We start from the raw sequence: 24,515 nt of genomic DNA, 5'->3' as shown, positions 1-24,515 counted from the left end.
CTCAGAGGCCTGCAAGCGTGCCTGAGCCACAGTGGCTTTGCACAAATTTCTGCATCCTGCTGAAAGGTGCAGGGAGAATGAGCACCATGATGGCCAAGCACACATGCTGCTCCCCACAAGGGCTCCCACCAGGACTTTTTAGTCTAATTTTGCAGTGACAGAACAGAACAAAACTCACTGATGAACACATTGGATTGTTTTCTGTTATGTGATTTTTTCTCTTAGCCTCTGAATTAACAGATTATTTTTTTTTTTCCACAGACTTGCTTGAAAATCAGATCTGCACATTGACATTGCCACAGAAACGTGATTAACTGACAGTGATTTTATAGAGAACAGAGGAACCTACCAGTTATTCAGGTCTGTACTGAAAGGGAGCTCCGGCAAGTACTTTCTGGACCTGTAAAACTTTGCAAATCAAAGCTGGCTTAAAAGCCTGTCCTGGACACCAATCAGTTATAGAATCTTTTGAGTTAGAAGGGACCTTTAAGGGCCATCTGGTCCTTCTGCCCTGCAGCGAGCAGGGACACCTACAGCTGATGAGGGTGCTCAGAGCCCCTTCAGCCTGACCTTAGATGTCTTCAAGGATGGGACATCCACCAGATTTGTTACTTACTCCCTATCTGAAACCTAACATCACAATTTGAAGGGCTACAACACCTAGCACAGAGCTCCAACCAAGCACTTCACAGTACCTACGCTCAGTTTCCAATCTACAAGAACCCTGTCCTCCCTGTCATTCTCCCCACAACCATACAGAAACCCCTGCAAGGAACCCTCTCTCCTCACACCACTCCTCCACTGGCTGACAACATGCCCCCAGCACTAACACCATTGGCCAAACTGAAGGAGAACTGCCTATGGAAAGAGCACGTGAGGCTGGCCAGCCTTACCTGTGCAGTGAAGAAAGCTGGAGTCAGTGATCCCGAAGGAAGAGCAGGACTGTTGAGGGCAATGGAACCAATATCGGTGCTGGAAAGAACCATAGGTGGGGCTGAGATTTCCAAGCCTTTGGGTTTCTTAGCCTTTGGGGGAAGAGAGGGTGACTTCGCCTTGGAGCCCGAGGAGAGGTTCAGCGGCTCGAGGGAATCTGAGTCGTGGCAACTGGACTCAAAGAAGAGGCCCCTGTGCTCCGAGGGGAGGGGAGAAGTGGGAGACAGCGATGGTGACCTGGAAGAGGATGATGATGGAGATGAGATGCTGGCACTGTTGGGTAGCATTAAGGAAGAGATTTTGGCTGATACGGGTGAGCTGAGAAAAGCAGAGGCAGCTGCTGTTTCAGAGGTGGAAGGCAACGACACCATGGGCCTCATCACTTGTTTGTCTGTTTTGTTTGTCACAAATCTTATAACAGTCCGCACTTCCTCGACCGGCGTGTTTCCTTCCGACTTCTCCTCCAGTTTTTCTGTTTTGATTGGCTTGTAAGCATCTGGCTGGTTCTGCAGAGAGTTGATGGTGAAGGAGGAGTACAGGCCGGAGTGGATGTACTCGTTGCGGCTCGTGCTTTTCAGTGCCGACAAGCTGTGCTTGTGCACGTCCCTGCTCTCGGCGGCCATCTTACAGTCGCTGTCCTGCAGCAAAAGGCTCTCTCTGCTGATTTCCACGGCGTGTGGATCCATCTTTAAAATCTCAGGGAAGGACACAAACTTGTACACAAATTTCTGTCCAATCACCTTCTTGATGATGTTCTGCAAATACAAAAGCAGATGCTAGGAAAATCGGTATCATGGAGGCACTAAGTACAGCAAACACAAAGCACAGAGGAGCACTACGGCTTCCTCCGGCCGCTCAGGGCTCTTCAGAGAAACAAAGGGCACTATTTCCTGAGATTTCAAGTGATCTCACATTTCCTGAAGCCCCTGCTAGAGGGTTTGTCTAAAAGACTCTTAAAAATACTCCCCAAGCAGTGACCCTGTTGTGGGGCACACGCCTGCTGCCTCTCTTGCTTGCACTCTACAAACAGACCTGCCTTACTGTACACAGGGGAATGTGAATATTTACATACTACATCTTTTTTTTTTTTGCCACAAAAGCAGGGTTGATCTGGAGAGAGGAGCACGTACTTCTGTCTTGGGTCATAGAATCGCCAAGGTTGGAAAAGACCTCCAAGACCACCCAGTCCAACTGTCCACCTACCACCAATATTTCCCCACTACCGTGTCCCTCAGTACCACCATCTAAACGTTCCTTGGCTGGCACTTCCTTCGGGCACCTTCTTGAATAAAAAATGAATCTCAGGAAGAGATTTGCTCCACAGGTCAGAGCTGCCGCACAAACAGAGAAAGCTTCTCAAGTTTGCAAGCATGGATGCATGGTGTGGGAGGAGAACCAACTTTGGCAAGCTCAGGCTGGAAGCACAGAGCTGCTCTCTCCCAAGCCGAGCTGAACGCATGTCTGCCCACCTGGCTGATCCCTCAGTGCCTATTTTTGCAGTCCTAAAGTTCAGGACATATATTTAGCCCATGGAATATGTCTGCATAAGCTTTAACTCCCATGGCTTTGGCCCTGGCCTAGATTTTTCTGTTAATTAGGTGAAACATTAGATGGACGCACTTTTTCTGTCCTGTTTCATTTACGAACACAGTACTTTATTTTCCACCAAAAAACACAGCACCTTCTAACTATTCTCATATGAGAAGAAACTTCCCAATTTTGGTTTGTCTCTTTCTTTTAATATATATATATATTTTAACTTAAAATAATCCCTCCTCTTAAGCATTATTATTCCATCAAGCACCAGCGCAACTTGTAGATAAATGCAGGCTTGAAACAGGGAACCACTGCTATAAAAGGCAGCCAAACAAGTTGAAGAGTTTATATATCCTCCAACATTATTAAACGTATTTTCAGAAGGTCTCTCAGTGCAGCTTCACTGTCTCCATATGCCTGCAACGAGCCCACTTAATGATGGCTGCAGATGAAAGGGATTCAAGTGCAGACCCCTCCAGCGCTTTGCAGGCTTCTCTCAAATGAAGAGCCCAAGGAAATCTCCATCAGCGTTTAAGAGAAAATAAGGACACAAATTAATTAACTGCCTCTCAAATGACGCTGTCACTTCAAACATTTTTTGAGGAACGATTGAAGTGAAGGTTAAGAAGCAGCTTATTTTTACATCACTTTGGTGATCTGTCAGAATTATTCTGAGCTGCAGAAGATGGTTCCAACCAGGGAAGACAGTGACGGGCACTATGACACGGAGGGCTTTCCACCCTCAGTTTCAAAGAGCAAAAAAGGTTTCCTGATGCTGACCACTTCTGCAGGCAGACTAGGCCTCTTGGTGGCAGGCCAGTGGGTGTATGTGCTCCTCCAGCCCCTCTGTGCTGTTGGTTGGATTTTCTAGGTATGCCACCTGGCATCACACTGCACTCTGAAGGCTCTGAAGCCAGCTGGGTGCTGCTGCCTGACAGCTGCACTGCCCCAGCAGTGTGTTGGGGAGCTCAGGCATATCCGCAGCACAGTGCTTCAGGCACTCAGCCCATAGTACTTCAAAGACCAGTTCAGAGCAGGTGGATCACACTTCATGCCCTCCTGCTTATTATACTGCATGTATAGTGGGATTCCTTTTCCCTCACAAACATTAATTATCTGCCACTGTTTTTTGTGAGTTTCTTTTCTCCTCCACCAATTATCAGTGCCATATCCTTCACTCTCATCTTTCAGTAAGGATAGCACCAACTAACTACTTTTATGCCATTTCAAACACTGACTTCACTTCCACCCACCACTCTCAAAAGAAGCTCCTTTCAGTTCTCCAAAAATCTATTTTCTAATGCTCCTTCAAATATTTCCTCTTCCCCTCTCACCTGCACCACTACAAAACACAGAGCTGGTATCTACTGCCATCATACTGCTATAGTTCCACTGCAGTCCTCTATCTATCCATGAATAAAACACAAGACATCAACAAAAGCAGATGAATCATTTCTGCTCTCAGCTCATATCCCGAAGTTTTGGAAGCAGACCAAGCAATGGACCTTTGTCCAGGAGAATCATTCCATACTGCCACACATACTTGGGCATTAAATACTGGAACCAGTAACCAGGCTATGGGGTCTGATGCGTTCTTACAGGCAGGGAGGGAGGGCTGAGGGCACCTCAGAAACCTTTGAGTACTTGAGAAACGCTGTCCCATCTGCTCCATCACACACAAACAAGAACCCGTGTTACTTATGTACTACATATTGTGCTGCCATCTATATCTAATAAAACAGAAGCAACTGGGCAACTTCAACAATAAGGGAAGTACAAATCCTACTTGAAAAGGAATTTTGTTTCCACACACCAAGAAAAAGTGCTCTGCATGGGAACAGAAGTGAAGGGCTTCTTTGCCTGAAAGCATTACAAAAGCATTTTGATTGGCAGCATATAAGATGGACAAGCTGCTCAGGCTGTAGGTTGTGCAGGATTCCCTCCCTTAGTGCCATCTGTGCATCGCTCTGTTAAGGCAACACAGGAAATGCATGAAATAATAAGAATGAAGGGAAATTTGGGTAACAAATGAAGCAGGAAATGGAAAGTCTTCAGATTATCTGCAAACCTTTAGCAACCAGAATCACAGCAGCAAATTACAACTGAGACATGCCACACCATACATTTCCTGGGGTGCTTTATATGTGAATTTAACATAAACTTAGCCATCAGCCTCAACAGCACATCGTGTCTGCTTCAAAGCCAAGCTAAGGAACTTGCCCTAATTGTGTTATTTTTCTCCAGCACTGGAATTAATTTACTTTTAACTTCAGATGAATCAGATGATGAATTTTAACAAGCCAGCGTTCCCCCCAAGCACAATGGCAGAGCTTATAAACCTCCACTTATCCAGTGATCAGCTTTTATTCCTCCACAGTGAATAATTTCAAAGACAAACTCGCTTAGTGTCAGCTGCATATGGTAACAGAGGGTGGCTCAAGAAAGGGAGGCCCAGCCCATGGGCCACCATCACCTACCTAAGATCACTGCCCTTGTCTCAAACTCACATGATGACACATCACTCGGGTTATAGGGGGAGAAGACACTGTAGATACACAAGGCCATTTTATATGGGGAAAGAAGAGCTTATCCTTCTCTCCGCCAAGGAGCTATGAACTCCACTGAGCTACAGAACCGAAAGAAATGGCCAAAATCGCTATGCCACACCTAGATAAAATTAGCAGATGGAGGAGAGCACATGGGTCAAGGAAGCAGCAGTAAGAACAGTGAGCAACAACCACACCACGCTGAAGACTGTACAGCCACTTCTCTGGCAGAAGCTGAGGAGCAGAGACAACAGAGAAGACAAAGGTGCGTGCGTGATGGGGATGGCAGTGGGCAAGCAATCAGAAACAGAATAAGAAGAAAGGGAGGCTCAAGTAAAGAGCCATTACATTGCTTTGATTTGAAGAGATCAGAGAGATCTCGGAGGACAAGAGTTACAAATATCTTGTCCCCTGTTTTCAAGCAATGCCTGCTCAGTCATTAATGGTGTATTTGTACTTTGTCTGCATGTACTGCTCATCCAGCAGCAGGCTCTCTCTCCCCACTGATCCCAGTTAAGTTTATAATTAGAGAGGCTGGAGTCATATAACGAAGCGAATTTCCCCATGCTGAGCAGAAGCCTTTTTAGCACTTTGTGAAGGGGAATTCATCATATCAGCTGCTCAGAACAGCCGCTGCGGTGTCCTCTGAATCCTTTTGTGCCTTCTCAGCCAAGCCACCTTTGAAAGATGTTAAGTGGAAAAATCTGACTTCTGGCAGACAAAATACTAAAAACATTTCACTGTAACACTCGGAGCTCTAAATCTGCAACTAAAACATTCCTACGGCCTCATACAGCCTTTCAAATTCCAAAGTGAGGGGGGAAAAAAAAGGCTGGTCAGAAAATTGTGCAAAGTTAATTTGCGATCAGCATGGTCTCTGGTTGCTGCGTTGGACTGGTTGCACAGTGCCCAGTCACACTGTGCCTCCAAGATTAAGTGCACTACAAATAATAAGTGACAACAATATTCGGAGTTCAGTTCTGCAGGATCAAATTCCCCCCACCCCCCCATGTGAAGGTAGCGCATGTGCCAGAGCTGTGCTGAGCACCAGTGTTACTCAGCATATAATCTCACCTCACTGTCCTTTCTAAAAACCAAGGTGAGAACAGACCACTAAGCATGGCTGTGAAGTATTCCTCTCTAATAGGCCAAATCTAATGGTTCTTCTTTTAAATGTAACCTTCAAGAATACAAGGAACAAAGGAACATAACAAAGAATTCAGATATATTACTAAAAACATTGATTTAAAGGGAAATAATCTCCAAATTATTTAATATCTATAGTCTGCCTTCAAACATCTTTCTGTTGCAGCAATCTAACTCAAATTCTGCTTACTCCTTGCTCTCATCTTTGCATTCCTTATTATACCGTTGCCAAATAATAAGACCAAGGATTAAATTTCCAAGTGAAGAATGGTTTCATGAGAGCAAGAGTCATCTTACCAACTCCCACTATATTGCGTAAGTTTGATTTTCAGAGGCGCCAGCCAACAGTACCCTCTACTGACTTCTTCTAGATTACAAGCATGGTCACCATTGCTGAAAATCAGAAGCAAACTGGTTGACCTGAATACTTGCAGATGAGTATGGTCAAGTTTTACTTTCAGATTTCAGTTTTTTAAGAAGAGGCTGAAAATAGACCTCTAACAGCCAATGCTAAGTGTGTGCCTACACTGCCCATCTGTCACCAGCTTCTGAGAGGGGCAAATAAACAAAGCTCCATCAAAATATTTCTAGATGTTTTTCAATGCTGCGTTCCCAGGTAAACATTATAACCCAATACAACTGTAATAAAGAAATTCTACTACAAAGCTCAAGAAAAAAACATAACCCATAGTTAAAACATGGGCTAACAGCATCCAGGTTCCAAAAGTTGTGCCCACAAGCACTTTGAAAACTCATGCCCACCCTCTATGCTGTCGGGTTGCCTGTGTGTTCTTTCCTTGCTCTAGCATAGGGGGTACCTGCCCCCTATGGTACAGCTGCCAGTACCTGCAGCACTGGAGCATTTCTGCTTTCTACCACCTCCCTGCATTCTGAAGATCCTGTGCAGGCTGCAATAATCAAACAGTTCTCTGTTATTAACAGTTATTTTATTATTGTCAAATGCTACAGAAAATATCAGGTAGTCAAACATGGAAACATATGAAAGCATCAGTAAGTGTAAGCCTGGGTCAAATCCTCCCCCAGCTGCTGCCCCTAGAAATGGATGTGCAGTGCTTCCCTGTGGATCTTGGCTGCCCTCTTACCTCCACCACGATTTCCTTCAGCAGTATTGTCTGTTGTAAAAACTAACCAAGAGAACTTTAAAAAGCACCCACAACAGGGTTGAAACGTTTAACAGTAGTGTTTCTACTTTCTTAGTCTGCATGAGAATAACAAAATTTACCTTGTCATAATAGTATCTGAGCGCTCGGCTCAGCTTGTCATAGTTCATATTAGTTTTGTTTTTTCTGAGTCCCCACAGCTTAGCCACTTCTTCTGCCTTGAGTAGCTTGAATTCGCCATCATTAGACGTCCAGCAAATCAGGTGCTCATGTTTCTGGTCTAGCAGCAACTGCAAAAGGAACTGCCACAGTGTGATTGCACTCTCCATACCTACAAGGGACAAAGGAGAGCAATGGTGTGAAAAACATTTGAGAGCAGGTGTTCCAGCCAACACTCCATTCAGCAATAAGCTCTGCATAAGAACCATCTGACATAACTTAGCGAAGGAAACCACATCGTTCACAACCAAATGTCCATAAAACCAGCAAGTCTCAAACTCCTGTTTCAGTCATGTTTGGTTTTTTGCACTGCTGTGATGAGACACATGAAAATACAGCAAGTATTTAGCAAAGCACTGCCCACTTAGTTTACATGGTACAGGGTCATCTCCAGTCCAGGTCTCCACTACAGCGCATGCTGCTACCTTTGAAAGGAATGTACAACATTAAAAAAAATAATAATAACAAAATAAACCCCAGATTTGATATATCCACGTGCCAAAAGCAACTGCAAAACTGCTACTTACTGTCATGTCAGGTATACAAAACCTGCTTGGATGTTCCCCCATCCAAGAAGAACAAAACTAAAACACGGAGGAGTTCCTTTGTTTTAAGGACCAGAACCCACACCTCCCTTTCCCACCGCAGCCTGCTTTCCTTATTTCATACAGCCTTTATGCCTATTCTGCAGGCATGATAGAAGTTCAATATTACTTAAGCACACTCTCAACCTTTCCCTAACAATGTCCTTTCCTATTATGATTACATATACAACTGAGAGCAATGAATATTGTTAACAGTATCTGGCTCTCACTTGCTAAGTGCCCATGCAACTGACTCTTTATCAGAGAGAGTAGGGATAGTACAAGGAGTAACAGTTTTAAACAGAAAAAAATCAGGTTTAGATCAGGTATAAGGAAGAAATTCTTAACTACAAGGGTGGTGAGGCACTGGAACAACACCGATGACCCATCCCTGGAGTGCACAGGGCCAGGTTGGATGTGGCCCTGGGCAGCCTGAGCTGGTGGGAGGTGTCCTTGCTCATGGCAGGGGACTGGAACCAGATGATATTTAAGGTCCCTTCCAACCTAAACCGTTCTATGATTCTACATTATCTCTACCTAATGCAGATTAAGAGGTGCCAACACTACTGGGTTAATTCACTCTGCTGTGAATGGGGTCAATTATTACTTGACTTAACTTTGTGTAACAAGGATATTTTTGACTTTATCGAAACAAACTCTCAACTTTTAATTTCCCCGTTCACTTTGGGTCTCAGTATTACTCTCGAACACACCAGGGACCCTGCCTCACCTCGCCTTTGGTGTGCTGACCACCAGAGGGCAGGAGACCTCCAGCTATCCCTGCAGACAGCCATGCAGCAGGGGACTGCTTTGCCTCTTCAGTCTGCCCCAGAGCTACAGAAGCCCTTTCTTTCTCTCACTAATTCACCAGATGCTGCTGTATGCTTGTCTTCACCACGCACTAGTTGAGAAAGAAAATAAACGGCATATGCTTCAATTGGTAAAAACAAGGTAAAGATACTTGAAAAGGTTGCAGTGTTGCAGAAAAACAGAATTTGGAGTTTCGCTCCAAACAATTTGCACTGGCCAAACAAGGGTTTGCAGAACTAATTCTGGTGTTCTTATCTTTACAAAAGCCTCGTTTCTCTCTGACTGTGAATGCAGTCAGAACAACAGAAGGACAAATATATATCCATGAGAGCCAGCCATGCAATGCAACTTCACAGCACCTTCAATAGATGGCAAAGGTTCACAATGCTGTTAGCTTCTCTTGAAACAAAACTGCCTCTTACGGGTGCTTTGGCACTTTCAAGGGTTTGCACTTGCTTTGTTGTTTGTTTGGTTTTTTTATCACTTTATACCCAGGTTAAGGCATGAAAGATATATATAGCTAGAATTCAAAGTACCTGGAACTTATGTATTTGCTCTACGGTCTTTATAATAAAGTTCCTTTAAACTACACCATCTGTGCAAGTATTAACATCCTTCGTAGATCATTTATCTCTAATGTCATAATTATTAAAGTGGCCCTAAACATCTGGCACCACATATACGTACTTTCTCATTAACATTTAAAGCTTTATAGCTTGTATTACCATAGATGGTAGGTATATGCAGACACATTGCTCTAAAACAGTTTCTATACACTATGTATTACAGAGATACTTGCATAATGTCAGCTTGAATCATACTGCTCTCTTCAACAAGAAATCATAAACAGAACTTTCTTTTTTTTTACTCTGGAAAATTGTTGGTAGTGGTAAATAAATTCCTTCAAAGTTTGATTACAATGCTTGCAGGTGTCCCAGGCTACAAACCTGTATATGTAATGCCACAGAATGGAAGGGGACAGTAGAGACCTCTGGAGATCATCAAATCTAATCCCCCACTAAAGCAGGTTCCCTACAATACATTACACAGGAAAGCACCCATGCAGGTCTTGAATATCTCCAGAGAAAGAGCCTCCACAACCTCTCTGGGCAGTTTGTTCCAGAGCTTGGTCACCCTCACAGTACAGAAGTCCTTCCTAAGGATCATATGGAACTTCCTGTGTTCCAGCCTGTGTCCATTGCACCTTATCCCATCACTGGGTACTGCTGAAAAGAGCCTGGCCCAGGAGGAAATTAAAGATGGAAGAGTTATACAATCACCAACACCAGCTTTACCTCCATGACATGACTGAAAACAGTCCTCAGAGATGCAATTCTTCCCTTCCAGATCATCAATCACATATTCTTTCAGATGATCAGCAATCACGTCTCTTCAGAGAGTTCAGGTGGCACTGATCTCACAGTGAAGCATACTTTGCTGCAGGTTCCCTCATCCCCACTCACCTCTAGCTAAGAAAGCTCTCAGGGTAACCTGCAGCAAACACTGCACTACACTTGCCATTGTGAACCTGTTTTTTGGTGCTTATCACCTTACCAAATGTAAACAGTTTTGGATTCCACTGTATTTACCAAGTGTGGGCCTACACGGTGACTCAGCCGTAGGCAGATCAGCACAAAGCTGTGTGAGCAGAACATCCTACGCGGGCACCCACTCAGTGCTACCAACCTGATAACAAAGGAGAGGTTACTTCCAAAAAGTAACATCTATAAAGAGTGATTGCAACCATTTGTAAAGGAAAAGGTGGCTCCTGATCAGTTCTTTAACCACCTGGGTAGCATGTGTGACCTCTGGGGGCAATCCAGGCACTGGATCCAGGGCAGATGCTTGTGGTAGGAATTGATTTAGGCACCTCCTCACCAACTCATTTGCCTTATCTCCTTCCCAGCGAAAGCTGTGGGTCAGGTCTCCATGCACATAGCTCTGAATAGGCTTAATACAGAACCTGCAGGCCTAAAAATTCAGTATCCGTGTGTGTAATCAGTACCTGCATAAGTCTGCTCTTAGATACGAGCCAAGCCTGCCCATACTGAAATGAGACAAAAAGAGCTCAGTGCAGCAATGCACTCCAACCCAACACTGAGTTCCTATGTAAAACTTCCCACATTGCTCACAAGCTTACAGCAACCATATATACATAATTCCTGCATGAGGCAAATCAGGCAAGCTACATTTTCAGATGATCATTACTCATATGGCCCTTTTCTTCCAAGCATCCAACTTGATGCCATCAGTTCTGATGTGCTGAACACTGAATATTCCCAGCTGTAACCACCTTAAATGGAAACTTTGTGCTCAGCATAAATGATGATGTAACATCCTACATATTCTGACAAAAGAGGCTTTGGGCATTTCCTATGGACTAGCTTGTAGGTGGTAAACTGGTATTAATGCTGGTGTCCTGTTTTCATTCCCTAAAATGATTTGCAGTAAAACTCTCATCTTTTCTTGAAAAAGTCCAAAATTCTTGATTTACAATCAGCTCAACCACAATATGAAACTCTCCTTTCTTTTTGGGCATCATTTTGGGGTTTCACAAATTACCAGCTCCCCTCCCAGAAGAACAACCTGGCCCCACAGTGCACATGCAGCTGATTTGAGCAGTGGACCAGTACAATCACCTGCAAGAAGCATTACAGGCCACGTAATTTAATCACTAAGTTATTATAAATTATGACTAGGAAGAATCAGAAATCTTCAGAAAACTCTATATATCATTTATGTATTTTCTACTTCTTTTCATCTTCTACTGACTGAAAAGGAACCCACCCTTTCTCCTTAATACAACATGAATGTGTACAAGGATGTGGTCACTCCCTATGGGGCATATATTTCACATTTCATTCAACTATTTATTAGTATCAAGACGTAACAATAAATATTCCTCTTACTTCTGTGCTCTGTAAAGGATTTGAATGCTGGGCAGAAAATAATACATGGAATTATACACTGAAATTACATGGATTAAAAGAAAAATAGTATTTAAAAAGCAGTAATTTAGTGGCATTCATCTATGGTACAGAATGAGACAGGCAACCTATGGAACAGAAACATCTATTCCATGCCACAGAAAGACTAATCTGAGTTCATATAGACAACAGAGTCAGAATTTATTTCTTCATGTTATTTTTGATGTGGTTTTGCAACTTGGCCATTTTTTGAATATTTATACAATGAATTCAAGGCTCGCTTATTTTCTGAGCCAGGAAACGAGATCTGCTGGACTTGAAATCGTATGGTAATTTTACTTTGTCATCAGTTTCACTATCACTGATGCAAAAAAAATCAGCGGCTGAGCTCAAATGAATTACACTGGGAAGTGCATACAGTGTCAAAAGGATGTTTCAGGTCTGAAAATCCATTTCTCAGGCAACAGTAACAGCCAACCACATTAACACCCTGTCTGCATTCCTAAGGTACATGCTTTCCAACGTACCCCTGTATGAATCCTACAAACTGCATGGCCAGCATGACACAATGTGACCTCCGTGCATCAAATGTTACGTTCAGGACCAGTGTGGGAGGAAGGCAACTGGGGATACCTGTGCTGCTAACACTGCCCCTATTTGTTTCAAACAAACTCCTTAGTTTCCTGACTGATACGCATGAACTTGGAGCAGCAACAAAGTCAGAGCCGAAAGCTCTCCCTAAAGGGCAGACATCCACAGGGGAAAGCATCCCACCCAGAATCTGGTTTTCCTATGTAGTGTTAGGTGGCAGCAGGGGAAGGCAAAGCCTGGCTCTTTGTGAATGCATGGAAATCAGCTTCTACCAGCACCAGCAAGCACTCTAAAACCTTATATAAGTCATACTAGAAATGGTAAAGACATATAAAAGAAATGTGTGTGCTGATGGGCTGCATTGCTACCTCTTGACCAAGGCAATACATATCAAATTCTCTAGGATAAAATGCCAGCAAAGTGGCATTAAGGCTTCAAGGATAAGTCATTAACCTACTGGGAAAAAAATAAAACACATATGCAAGCATCAGAAAACTGTGAGTGTCAGAGACAAAGCCAGCTAAAGAAGGAGCTCCCTATCAGAAAGATTTATGACATGAGCAATGAGATAAGCAGAGAGCTCTTTGAAGCATTAAGTTTCATAAGACTGTTGCATAGGAAAAGCTAGAAGGCGGCAAGGAAGCCGGAAAGCAGCCCCATAGCATCCTGGATGCCTGCACAGTTCCTCAGCTTCCACATGAAGAAAGAGCACATTACAGCTGCGTCCTCATCCTTCATTCCCCCAGACATGCCAGGCCTCCTAAATGAATCCTTTATCCCCACTGTTGAGTGGGGGATTTAGCCCCTCTGCAGCCTTTCTAAAATAGAGGGACATTCTGCTGACCCCGGACAATCCATACGAACAAGCTCTGAAGCCTAAAACCAGAGACTGTTCCAAGCACGAGGATCTAAACCAGCTCCTTGTCACTTCGGAGGGTCTGCAGAGTACACCTGGTGCTCCAAGCCATAAAACAGGGCACGGCACTTGGGACAGAGGGGGGATGGATGAGTGGGAGAGGGGGCCAGGGGAGCCTGGGGGACAGAAAAAAATCAGCTGGGGATCAATTAAATCGGGAAGGTGTCAGCCAGCATTATGCTCTTTAGGTAGTCACAGAGAGCTGGTGATCAGACATGTATGTGAAAAGGATTAAGACGCAGACTCAGGGCACGGAAATGAATGTCACTTGACGTCTGAAAAACACAGCCTTTCCCTTCTGCAGCCAAAGCAGCTGTAGAAGATCCAGCTCCTTTTCTTACACGCGGCCACAGCAGGCACACACCTCCATTTACACTGCTCTCACAGGGAAGCCAGCGCTCCTGCAAGCACGCAGCGTTTCTCCGTAACAAATGCCTTGTTTTTCATTCCCAACCAGCCTGGGAAAGGCACGTATATTTTTTGCACATCCATCTACTGCTTTTGTACCCTAATTCTGGCGAGCAGCACATTTTTCGGAGCAGGGCGACGTGGGGCATTGTTAGGTTCTCATTCACGTTCACATTCGGCTTCCTTTATTTCTGCAGGTTGCAGCCAGGAAACTGGAAAATGGGCCACAGGAAACCTGGCCTCCTACATCTGTCCCAGTTTGTAATAGCAGCTCTGGTTTTATTTTTCTAACTGTCTCAGGTTCATTTTAACCCTTGAAAGGACTGCACCAACACATGGAAGAACATGCCCAGTTGCTTTTTTAACATGACGCATTAGAACACATTAGAATGCTGCTCATCTACACTTGTTTTTAAAATACGGTAACAATTAGAAGCACTTCGATGAGCTTTTAAAAACTCATTGGAAATTACCAAAGTAATTCAATTCTGCAAGGGCACATACAAAGACCAAATAACGTATGTAGGGAATAAAGCCACACAGTAAGGCAGCCTGTAGCTGCTTCAGCCATAGATGTCTACACATCACTCTATGATTAATATTAGTATGGAATTCTGAACAGCTTACAAATGCTCTATGCTGATTTTTTCTCTTTATATTTTAGTTTCTTAAAAATAAAACGAAACCAAAAAAGAAAATGGAGTGTATTTGCTTTATACTTGATTACAGAAGAAAAAGAAAGCTGAAGTATCCATCAAAAAGCAGTCATCAGAGCAACACGTATAACATGGGAGGTTACAGAGCGCTGCCAAATCTGTCCAAATTTCTGCTAAGAAACGTTTGAAAGGACAAGGCAAAAGCCTGAGTCAGTTCTCGCACTTGGTTTCTCAACAGAGATGCTTCCAGAGTGATAAATAGGATGTGGTTGGTGAAAAGTCGATGATTCTGCCAGAAAGGAGGAAAAACAAATATCGGTTTGTTTACTTAGGAAGTTTTCAACTATTCATCATCCATGGAGATCCTGCTGCTAATTTAATTGGCCTGGAAAAAATAAGCTCACATCTAAGTGTGTAAATATACCTGTTTTAACACGATGCAGAACTTTCTCTGTTAAAGGTTAATAAATCAAACCAAAGGTGTGATCTGCATCCAAGGCACTTGAGGGAACTGGCTGGGTGCATGGGACAGAGAGCTGGTCAGTTTTCCACATCCAGCAACCAGGACGTTTCCTGCCAGAGCATCCTCTAAGTTCGTCTATTGTGTTGAAACTGCAAAAACTTTCTAAATCAGGACTTCCTCCTATTATACTTGAGAGGCGTCTTTCTGGGAAATGCAGATTCAACTGAAAAAAAAAAAAAAAAGAAAAAAGGAAAAAAAAAATAGGAATTCCTGCAGCACCACCCAGTGGAAACGTTAGAAAAAGTTGGAGGTGCCCCAGCACAGAAGTTCCGATCCGCACTACAGCAATACTACAACACACATCCAAACTGGTCTAAGGATGTGCCAAAACAGCTCAGGGTTTTGCTGGCTGATGTCCTCAGCGCAGCCACACAGCACAGTCAGCTCCACCACCCCTGTGCGATTCTCTTTTCTATGTGATAATTTAAGTGATTACTGGCAATAAAGTGTAGCAATTAACAGGGTCTCCTCCTCAAGCAAGAATGCCTACTGCTCCATCCTCAGTACATTAAAAGCAAACAGACTCCTGCAGCTAACAGCAACACGAGAGACAGCAGCAAGACCCAGCAAAACACAACATACCAACATCAAGTGTCCCTGCAGAAAAGAAAGCACTTGTACAACACGCATCCAGAAACGGTTCCAGTAGGCACATTTGGAAATACAGTGTTTTCAGTTTTTCCTTTTTTTTTTTTTAATTAATCAAAGAAAGGCTGAGGCAGGCGTCCAAAGAAGTTCCGCTACCTACACAATAACACCAGGAAGGACTGGTCGTCCGCCAAGGAGGTGTGATGATGCTGCCCCTAAAACAGGGCTGTTTGCAAAGTCTCCGCAAGGATGCAGTTCTCCAGTTCCTGACATAAGGATGCAAGAAACCATTTTAATCACAGTGAGCAGAAGCCATCAGCAGGAGGAAAGATAGCTAGGCTAGCAGCCTCCCTGTGAAAGGCTTGAAAAACAACCTGCTCAACTATTTGTAAAGCTAGCCAAAAACAGAACAACATAAATCCACAGCGGCCCCAGCCATGCACCTTCGGAAAGACGTAAAATGAGTGCAGGCTCCTCATACTGCTTTCTGTCTCCTCATGTGGCGCACATCTGTGGCATGCTGGCAATGCGCTATGCTGCAATCGGAGGGACTTCTGGTTCCAAAGGCAGCTCTATATGTTTATTTTCCCCACAGGACTTCCTCTTAGATTTTTGCTGAAATTGGTAGGACGCAGCTCACGGGTACTGGACTGTCCAATATAAATCTCTGATGGTCTATTTGATAAATTCAGAGAAAATATGTACAGAAAAATAATGAAAAACAACAAAAAACAGCTAAAAACACAAGAGGGCAGATAGAATCATAGAATCACTAAGGCTGGAAAAGACCAGTAATGGCACCTAGTCCAACTGTTAGCGCACCAGCACCATGCCCACTAAACCATGTCCCCAAGTTGATACAGCCTTCGGGAGCAGTGGCTATTACAGAAGTCTACTTGACACCCCAAGAGATGATCATTCCTAGATGCTTTTTCCTTATCAGCACTCCTATCCTAAACCAAAATATCAAAACTTCCAGTGCTGGGACAGCAGACTGAACACTCTTTAACTTATTCTAGAGGCTGTAACATTAAATGACATACTAATGTTATCAGCTGGATCAAATGGTGCTTTTAAAAGATTCCATATTTCAGTTTTTTTAAATGATCTTCCCCTATTGATGGATTTTTCCAGTAATCAGCCAAGCAATATTCTGATATTCGGTCTCTCTAACGCGGTGCTGACAGAGGAGGCTGGTCAAAATGAAAGGCAAGGCAAGCTCTGCTCAGGCTCACTGAGGCAGCTGGCTGTATCTGCAAGAGCTGCAGCTCAGCAAGGTGACAGCCAGAGCTCCCCTTCCTATGCACAATGAATTGTTAGAACATGCAGGAATAGCACTAGGAGTCACCGAACTAGTCAGTAACATAACCAGCTCACCCGTACATTCTCACATTGCAAGAGGATTCAGTCACAGCACTATACCAAAAGTGGTGTAACGCAACTGGGCAGGTGGTAACGGATGTGCATACACAGACATTTTACCCAGACAATCCCTTTCCAAATAGCACTATTTTAATAGTTCATGGAGCATAAGCCACGGTGCAAGTTCCTTAATCATAACTAACAAGCAATTAGTTGCAACGCCAGTAAAGGTCTATTATTTTTCACTTTAAGTGATATTAATTCTGAAAGGTCTCGTTGCGAGAACATAAATTAAGAATCTCTCTTACATGTCAAAATCTCAGCAATCTGGTATTCTCCTTCCTTCTCAGTGCTAATCAAAGTTCTGTTATGCATGTTTACCATGCACTAAGCTAAACTGAAACCCAATTGAAAGACTCTTTTCGTTTCTAAGATTACTCATTTGTCTAGAACACCAGCAAGAACTTGAAGGTCACACCCACACACTTCCCCTCTCATCGCCCATCAGCCACTGGAATACCCAACAGAATGGTCAGCCAACAGAAGATCTGGCTGCTGGCCTCCTGTATTGTCCATGTCCTATCTACCTCAACTAACTGCCATGGCTGCAGCAAGCTATGAAGGAGAGAGGAAAACAAGAGGGTATTTCCATTCCTACAGCAAACTTCATAAGAACAGCCTGGACTGCATGTGTTTAGAAATGACATCAAATGGGCTGTTTGCGTCTCTGCTGCTCTGGAGAACCCACAACAGCCATGATTTTGATCTGCACACCAATTCCTGGGTGAGAGTCCACATTTAAATAAAGATTACATCCCCTCTCCTCAGCTTGGACCAGACTGCACATTGCACCCTGCTCCCAGGAAAGAGCAGGAGCCACTCCAGCCTTGACACTCTTTGGTGGGAGTATGTGCATCAGAGAGCCTCCAAATGAAAGTGCTGTCGGGAACAAAGAGGGCAGGACAGACACACAGCCCATACCAGCCCCACATGACACCAGCAGAGTGCACCTAACCACACACCAGCTGCTCTGAGCCCACTCTGAGTTACCAGGCTTCATGGTGCCTGTATCTCGGTGCTAATCCCAATTCCCACCTCAGCCATATAAGCATAACACAAAAGAAATTCTCTGAACATAGTCGACTTTCTCCAGATATTGCTAACAGCGCCAATAGGAATCTGCTCTTTAAGTGCTTTTTAAAGATTATTTATTCTTGTGAATTACCATAAATTGCTGAGAAGAGATAATAGTAGTGCTCGAGTCTCTAAACTTTTTGTTTACACCGTACCGTGTCTTGATACAACAGAGGCCACTCAACATTACCACAAGATAAGCATTTACAACAATAACTCTCATTAGCATCCTTCCCCAAAAGCTCACAGTAAAATACATCTGCTCAATTTGCTACATTAAAAAAAAAAAAAACAAAAAAACAACAACAACAAGAAAAAGATGGAGAGGGAGACAAGAGACTCAGTGAAGAGGTGCTGTCACCACACTAGAGGGAAATGGGTGTGTAATAGAAATCTGTTTTCCAGATGAACTGTAAACTGCTTTGCAAGATGAGAGTGGGAAACCTGCAGGGGGACATTCAACTGTAGATATTTTGATTCTTAAGATGAGCTCTTTACACATGGTGATGCAATGGAACAGGTTGCCCAAGGAGGCTGTGGATGCCCCATCCCTGCAGGCATTCAAGGCATTCAAGGCCAGGTTGGATGTGGCTCTGGGCAGCCTGGTCTGGTGGATGGCAGCCCTGCATATAGCAGGGGGGTTGAAACTGGATGATCATTGTGGTCCTTTTCGACCCAGGCCATTCTGTGATTCTGTGTGCTCTATAACACAAGTTTATAAGAACAGATACAACTGCAGAAGCATTATTTTACACAGACTTTTACACAGCATTTCTGGAGGAAGACCCACCTGGTAAAATCACACTATCAGGATTGAACAGTTAGGTTAGTGCTTAGAAAGCTCTTACCAATTTGGAATGACTGGTAAGAATCGAAAAAAATTACAATCAAATGATTCACTTAAAGACAGATAAAACAAAGAGAAGAGAAGAGGCAAAATTGCATCCCACACAATTGATCCAGTTATGATCGCTAGATTTAAAATAAAAAAAAGTATCCCTTAAAGCAGAAGAGACTAAGTGTTGTTTGCAAATATGTTAATGCGTAGTAATCAGTGTATGATTACCCGAGCTATATTTTCAGTCTTCAATGACCACAGAGTAAATTGTCAAGCAGAGACTCAGACATGACTCGAATGATTCTGAAATGAGTCTGGGGGAAATCTCACAGAACGGGCAGCATAATTTGCACGCTTAGTACACACAGACAGTGCCAAATTTAGAGCAAGGCTACAACAGACCAGGAGGACTTGCTCAGAGCAGGCAAATGGTACAAAGCCTGCAGGAGCCACACACTAATACTCTGGTGACACTCAAGGCCCAGAGTAGCAATGCGTATCAATGCTTGCAACAAGCATTCACAGAAGCACTGTCACATTCGAAAATAAAGATACATCAAAGTGCTTCAAAGAACCAAAACACAGCTACAGAAATTCTTCTCTTGAAGGGCCTAAGCTATATCTAACTCCTCACACATAGAATGTGGCAGAGTCTTTGTGAAACTTTCTTTACATAGTGTATACACATTCATCCTGGATGTTCATAGGTGTGATTGCTGCAGGTGAGCTGTTGCCAGCACATAGTTTATGCATGCAGGTGTAAGCGTGCCCCTCCTAAACTCACCCTTCAAAAGCTCCTGGGTTAAAATCCACTCCTAAAAGCAAACCCTTAAGAACCTGAACTGTAGTCTGATGGCTGGTGTATAAATCCCCAAGCAGCCTACAAAAGGTGTGAAGACAACAGTGCACCTTCTTTGCATGGAGCACAGAGACGGGGAGTACTCAGTGCTCCATCTGCTTTGTCTGCAGACACGTGGCTGAGAGCTGTGCAGAGCAGTGAGCTGGCCTTCCCATACCCACACCTTGACATACCCCTTAAAACCATGACTAACTCTTCAATCATTCCTTATTCAACAAAACACTTCAACATGAGAACAGATACATTCAGCCTTTCAAGAGCACTCAACAGCTCCCAGAATGTGAGTTGATTCACTTCAGAAGCCGCACACCAAGTAAACATCTGCCTCATGATTCAAGACTGCAAGATTCCCTCTTGCGGACAGCGCGGAGGGGAGAGTCATGACGAATCACCCCTTGCATGTACAGCACAGGATGGCTTCCAAGGGCCCAGAAGTGACAGCCTCTGCAGGAGCCATTGGGTATGGTTATAAAGACAACAACTCAAAACCAACAGCACCCTCTTAAACTGGCCCGGGCTCGATACATCCTATAATCAGTGCCCCATCCTGTAATCAGAGTCACAGCTCTATGAGGGATGCAGAAAGCTGCCTTTGGACACATTGCACACTGGAGTCACCAAACAGAGATAACTGCAACTAGACCAACATACAAACTTTGCATGAGGTCTCCACGGTGCACCACATACACACATCACAAACAGTCCGACATTGGTTCTCTCAGTCCCATCCCACTCTCCCCAAACTTCAGGGGCCAAACGTCTTTTCACTTCAGCATTACTTCTTTTCTTTGATCTGCTGAAGCAACACAATGTCGTGTAATTGCATTCCCAAAGCTAAGATTCACATTTGCTATGCAGCTGCGGAAACCCTGTCTCCACAAGCACTATGAGTACATGTAAGAGCCTGACCCGCAGGGCAAGCCTTGAGCTCCAATGCACCTCGGTGAACCTGCCAGGAGACCTCCTTTCTGCAGCAAGTCCTCCAGAACAGATTTTTAAATGAAAGCAGGTTTCAGCTTCTGTTACACTGCCACTCCATCACTAATACTTTCCTATAGGAATACCTTGACCGTAACACACCCTGGAGTTGGCTTCTGTCCCAAGAACAACGTTACAAGAAAGTGAAGTTTAGATCACCAGACCTAGAACACAGCCAAGGGGAATTCTTCGGCCTTCAGAGTGAGACACCTGATTCGTTTCCGTGATTTAAGCTTAACAAAATATTAAGTAATAGGGGCATCAGTAAGCAGTGAGAATTGATCACGGGTAAAGGCAAAGTTTTATTTCTATGTATGAAAGCATCCATGCACGTTGCGTTTTACAAACACAGTTACAAGGAAAGCTGTGCTGAGTCTCTCCCCCTGTGCTTGTTTTAGCTGCTGCATAAAAGAGCTAGTGGTATCTAAAAGGACAAAGGCCTGTCATTTGTCATTCTTAGGAAGAACCCACGGAGGTGATGAGAAAACTAAGATATAAGCAATTATGACAGTTTCTCACCCCTCAGCCAGCAGTACACAAACTTTTCACACACTCCTGATTTCATAAATTCATTATTTGAGTGGAAAACCATCATGCTCTATAGGATATCGGGATTTTTTTCTCTTCAGAACAGAACTAAAGCTGAGTGAATACTCCATACCTACACTACATAAATTTCCTACCTGTCCGGACGAATGCTCTTCATTCACACTGGTTCAGGAAATGGCACACTGAAATCCCACCAACATTTAACACAACAGCGGCCTATTACAGAGGCAATATTTCAGGGAAAGCCTCTTCACTGCTCCATCACGTATCCCACAGTCACCTTTAATACTCTGCCCATTAATGCCCCTCTCTCTCTCTCTAAAACCTCACAGAAGAAATAAAACTCCAAAACCAGAAGCCAGCCCTCACTACTCAATGACTGCATTCACCTGGCAGAGTTTAGGCGTCTTCTCTTTCACATGTTCTTTTTAAGTTTTTCCCTGCCCAACCATGAAAACAGGAGCCATCCGAGTCTGCAGCCTGTGTCACCATCTACTAATAGAACTGCTCCGTACAGCAATGTTAACGAAGAACTGTTTTGTGCAGCTTGGATACAGAAAGTACAGGAAACACTGAAGATCCTTAAAGGTAAACACGTGGTGTGCAGCAATTAGTTCTCCATCCAGCTATGGCTTCTTCGCACAACACTTGCTGGGTTTAATGGTATCACGCGATAATTCAATCAAGCAGCTACGTGTTATTTCCTATTACTTGCAGGTTTAGTCACATTTTTTGGACACTAAGGAAGAAGAAAACACTTGCAAGCAAGACTCCATTTTCTGTTTGCTCCAGACCATTCCCCACGCCCCTGAAAAGCCAACCTCAATTTTAAACTGAAGATCACTGGGACATAGCAAAGACCTTTCTAATTCCAAACACAGGCATTTTTCCTTGGCTACCACAGAAATAAATTATCACAAACTAATTACACAAAGCACCGAGTTAAAAGAGACATGTACGAAATAAATATAGCCTGAAAATGCAACGTGCAAAGTGCCGAAAGGGTGAGTTTATAGGACTGAAAGCACAGCTCAGCCACGCTCACAGCCTCAGCACCTGGGCACAGGAGTGTCTTCTCACAGCGCAACCACATTGACTGGCATGGATGCAGAGAGTGCGTCTGCCTTCAGCTGCATTGCATGGACCCCACTTCTTGTGCTGCTCCTTCTGCAAGCATTTATTGCATTGCATTTAATCCAAACTAACTGAGAAGTCCGTAAGAGCAAAATGCAACACGAACCACGACCTCCTGCTTGAAATGGGACGCAACCACTGACTTTTAAAGTCCCTAAGACTGAAAGGACGCTGCACCGCACATACTTGTCTCAGCACTGCGCCCCTGGGTAAATAAAGATGTAACTTGTCTCCCTTTCAACTACAACGCTAGAAGGGCTGTCAGGGCTTCACAAAACCCTCCTGTGTTAGGGAACGGAAACTCCTAATGAGATTAGTTGGTGTGTGTGCAGACATTACTTAGCCATGACTAAATGGGCTCCCTTCCTGCAGCCAGTGGAAAATTCAGGGAACTTTTTCCCCCTGCAGCATCAGAGTCCCTCTAACCTTCAGCACAGCCAGATCCAAAAACAACTCTCCACTTTCTCTCCCTTTCTCTCTCTCTCTCTCTCTTTCTCCTCACAAACATTAGCAGTGTTTTTAGGCTGGTGGTGGAAACTACCGACGGCGGCCAAGGGGTCTCGGGGCAGAGCGAGAGGGGGGAGGGCCGGCAGAACGCAGAGGACTACAAAGGAAACTGTAAAAAGAGCAAATACATAAACCTGAGAAGGAGAAAACCACAGAGTTTCTTTGTGAGCAGCAGTGACTCATTTTCAAGATGTTGTCTGCTGCCAGTTTCAAACCGGAAGCGCATGGCAATTAGTCTTGCTGTTTCCAGACGAGCCAGAAACTCTCCCGACACTTTTTTTTTTTCCCTTTAAAGCCCCTCGTGCAGTTCCCGCTGCAGCCTTTCCCCAACCCCCCTCCGGCCTCCCGAGCCCTCACGGCGGCTCCGGGGGGACCCCTCCGACGCCCCCCACCCTCCTTTAGGCAGCGATGCTGCCCGGGGGAGCCGAGCCGTGGGGCCGCAGGGACGCGATGCGCTGCGGGGGGCTCGGGGCTCGCCTACCCCCGGCACAGCCCCCAGCTCCGCCGAGCCCCCGCTCCCCGCTCCCCTCACTCACATCGGCCGACCCCGGGGCAGCAGCCCGACCCTCAACACCCCCCACCCGCCGCCCCCCGGCCGGACCCGCGCCCTCCTCGCAGAGCCCCGAAACTTTGCAGTAGTTCTCCCTGCGCTGCGACTCGGTACCTACCCAGAGCGTGCGGGTCCCTCCCGCTGCCTCGCGGTGTTCAGAGGGAGCCGTGTAAAACCCCCCGCTTTCCCATGCTGACAGCCTTCTGCGAACGCTCTGTTGCTGTTGTAATGAGATCCTGATTTTTTTTTCCCTTTTTTTTTTTTTTTTCGGCTTTTTTTTTTTTTTTTCCTCGGCCGGGGTGTGTGTGTGTGTGTCTGTGCGAGCAGGAAGTCGGAGCAGTCAGACAGAGAGCCGGCTCACTTCCTTTCCTGCATTATTCCCCAGGCGGTTTGCAGTCTGTGTAAACAGGCTTTTCCTCCCCTCTCCCCTCGCTCTGGCCACTGATGTGCGGCATGGCTGTAACATAAGACACACACATAGCACGGCGCTAACGGGAACTCCGCGCACTCACGAGGAGCTCCCCCGACCTCCACCTCTTCCTGTGCTACACCCCCGGGGAGGAGCCACGGCCCGGCCCGGCGAAGGGAGGCGGCCCCGGAGCGGCCCCGCAGGTGGCACCGGGTGTCCGGATACGGAGCTCGGGGTGGGGGCCGTGCGGGATGGCCCCGGGGTGCATCTCAAATCGGTACCGAGGGACAGACGGCAAAGTAACGATACGGCGCAAAAAGGACGCGCTAAAAGTCGAGGGCTGCTGAAATCATCGAATCTGAGCAGCGTGTTCCCACTTCAGATAGCGCAGACCGGCAATAAAGCACTGAGCGGGGTTTAAGTTTTGACCAGCAACTTGCAGACCTCGGTTCTCAACTGTGTGTTTGGATTCGTTAGAATGAACGCTTTCCCCAACAATATCTTTCATGGCTTCTCTTCTATCTCATATACCTGTGTTACTGAATACTGCGTTCAGTTCTGGGTCCTTCGCTGCAAGAAGGACGTGGAGGCCCTGGAGTGTGTCCAGAGAAGGGCAACACAGCTGTGAGGGGTCTGGAGCACAGATATGATGGAGAGCAACAGGGAGAACTGGGATCATTAGGTCTGGAGA

General features: G+C 44.9%; 1 protein-coding gene across 1 annotated transcript in view; it reads right to left on the bottom strand.

Moving 5' to 3' along the window:
* ELK3 (ETS transcription factor ELK3) overlaps positions 1-23,959 on the bottom strand; it is a 29,317-nt gene extending 5,358 nt beyond the window's left edge. The window contains exons 1-3 of the mRNA XM_015858690.3: positions 23,534-23,959; positions 7,405-7,613; positions 894-1,688 (exon numbers count right to left, since the gene is read on the bottom strand). Coding sequence (XP_015714176.2) covers positions 894-1,688; positions 7,405-7,611 — 1,002 coding nt within the window. The 5' untranslated portion in view covers positions 7,612-7,613; positions 23,534-23,959. The remainder of the gene's footprint in view (positions 1-893; positions 1,689-7,404; positions 7,614-23,533) is intronic.
* Between the last annotated feature and the right edge of the window lie 556 nt (positions 23,960-24,515).

This window comes from Coturnix japonica, chromosome 1 (assembly GCF_054131305.1).
Source record: "Coturnix japonica strain WE chromosome 1, WE-NBRP24, whole genome shotgun sequence".
Taxonomy (NCBI): Eukaryota; Metazoa; Chordata; class Aves; order Galliformes; family Phasianidae; genus Coturnix; species Coturnix japonica.
The sequence above is the reverse complement of the archived record's forward strand: the minus strand, read 5'-3'. Positions and strand labels throughout refer to the sequence as shown.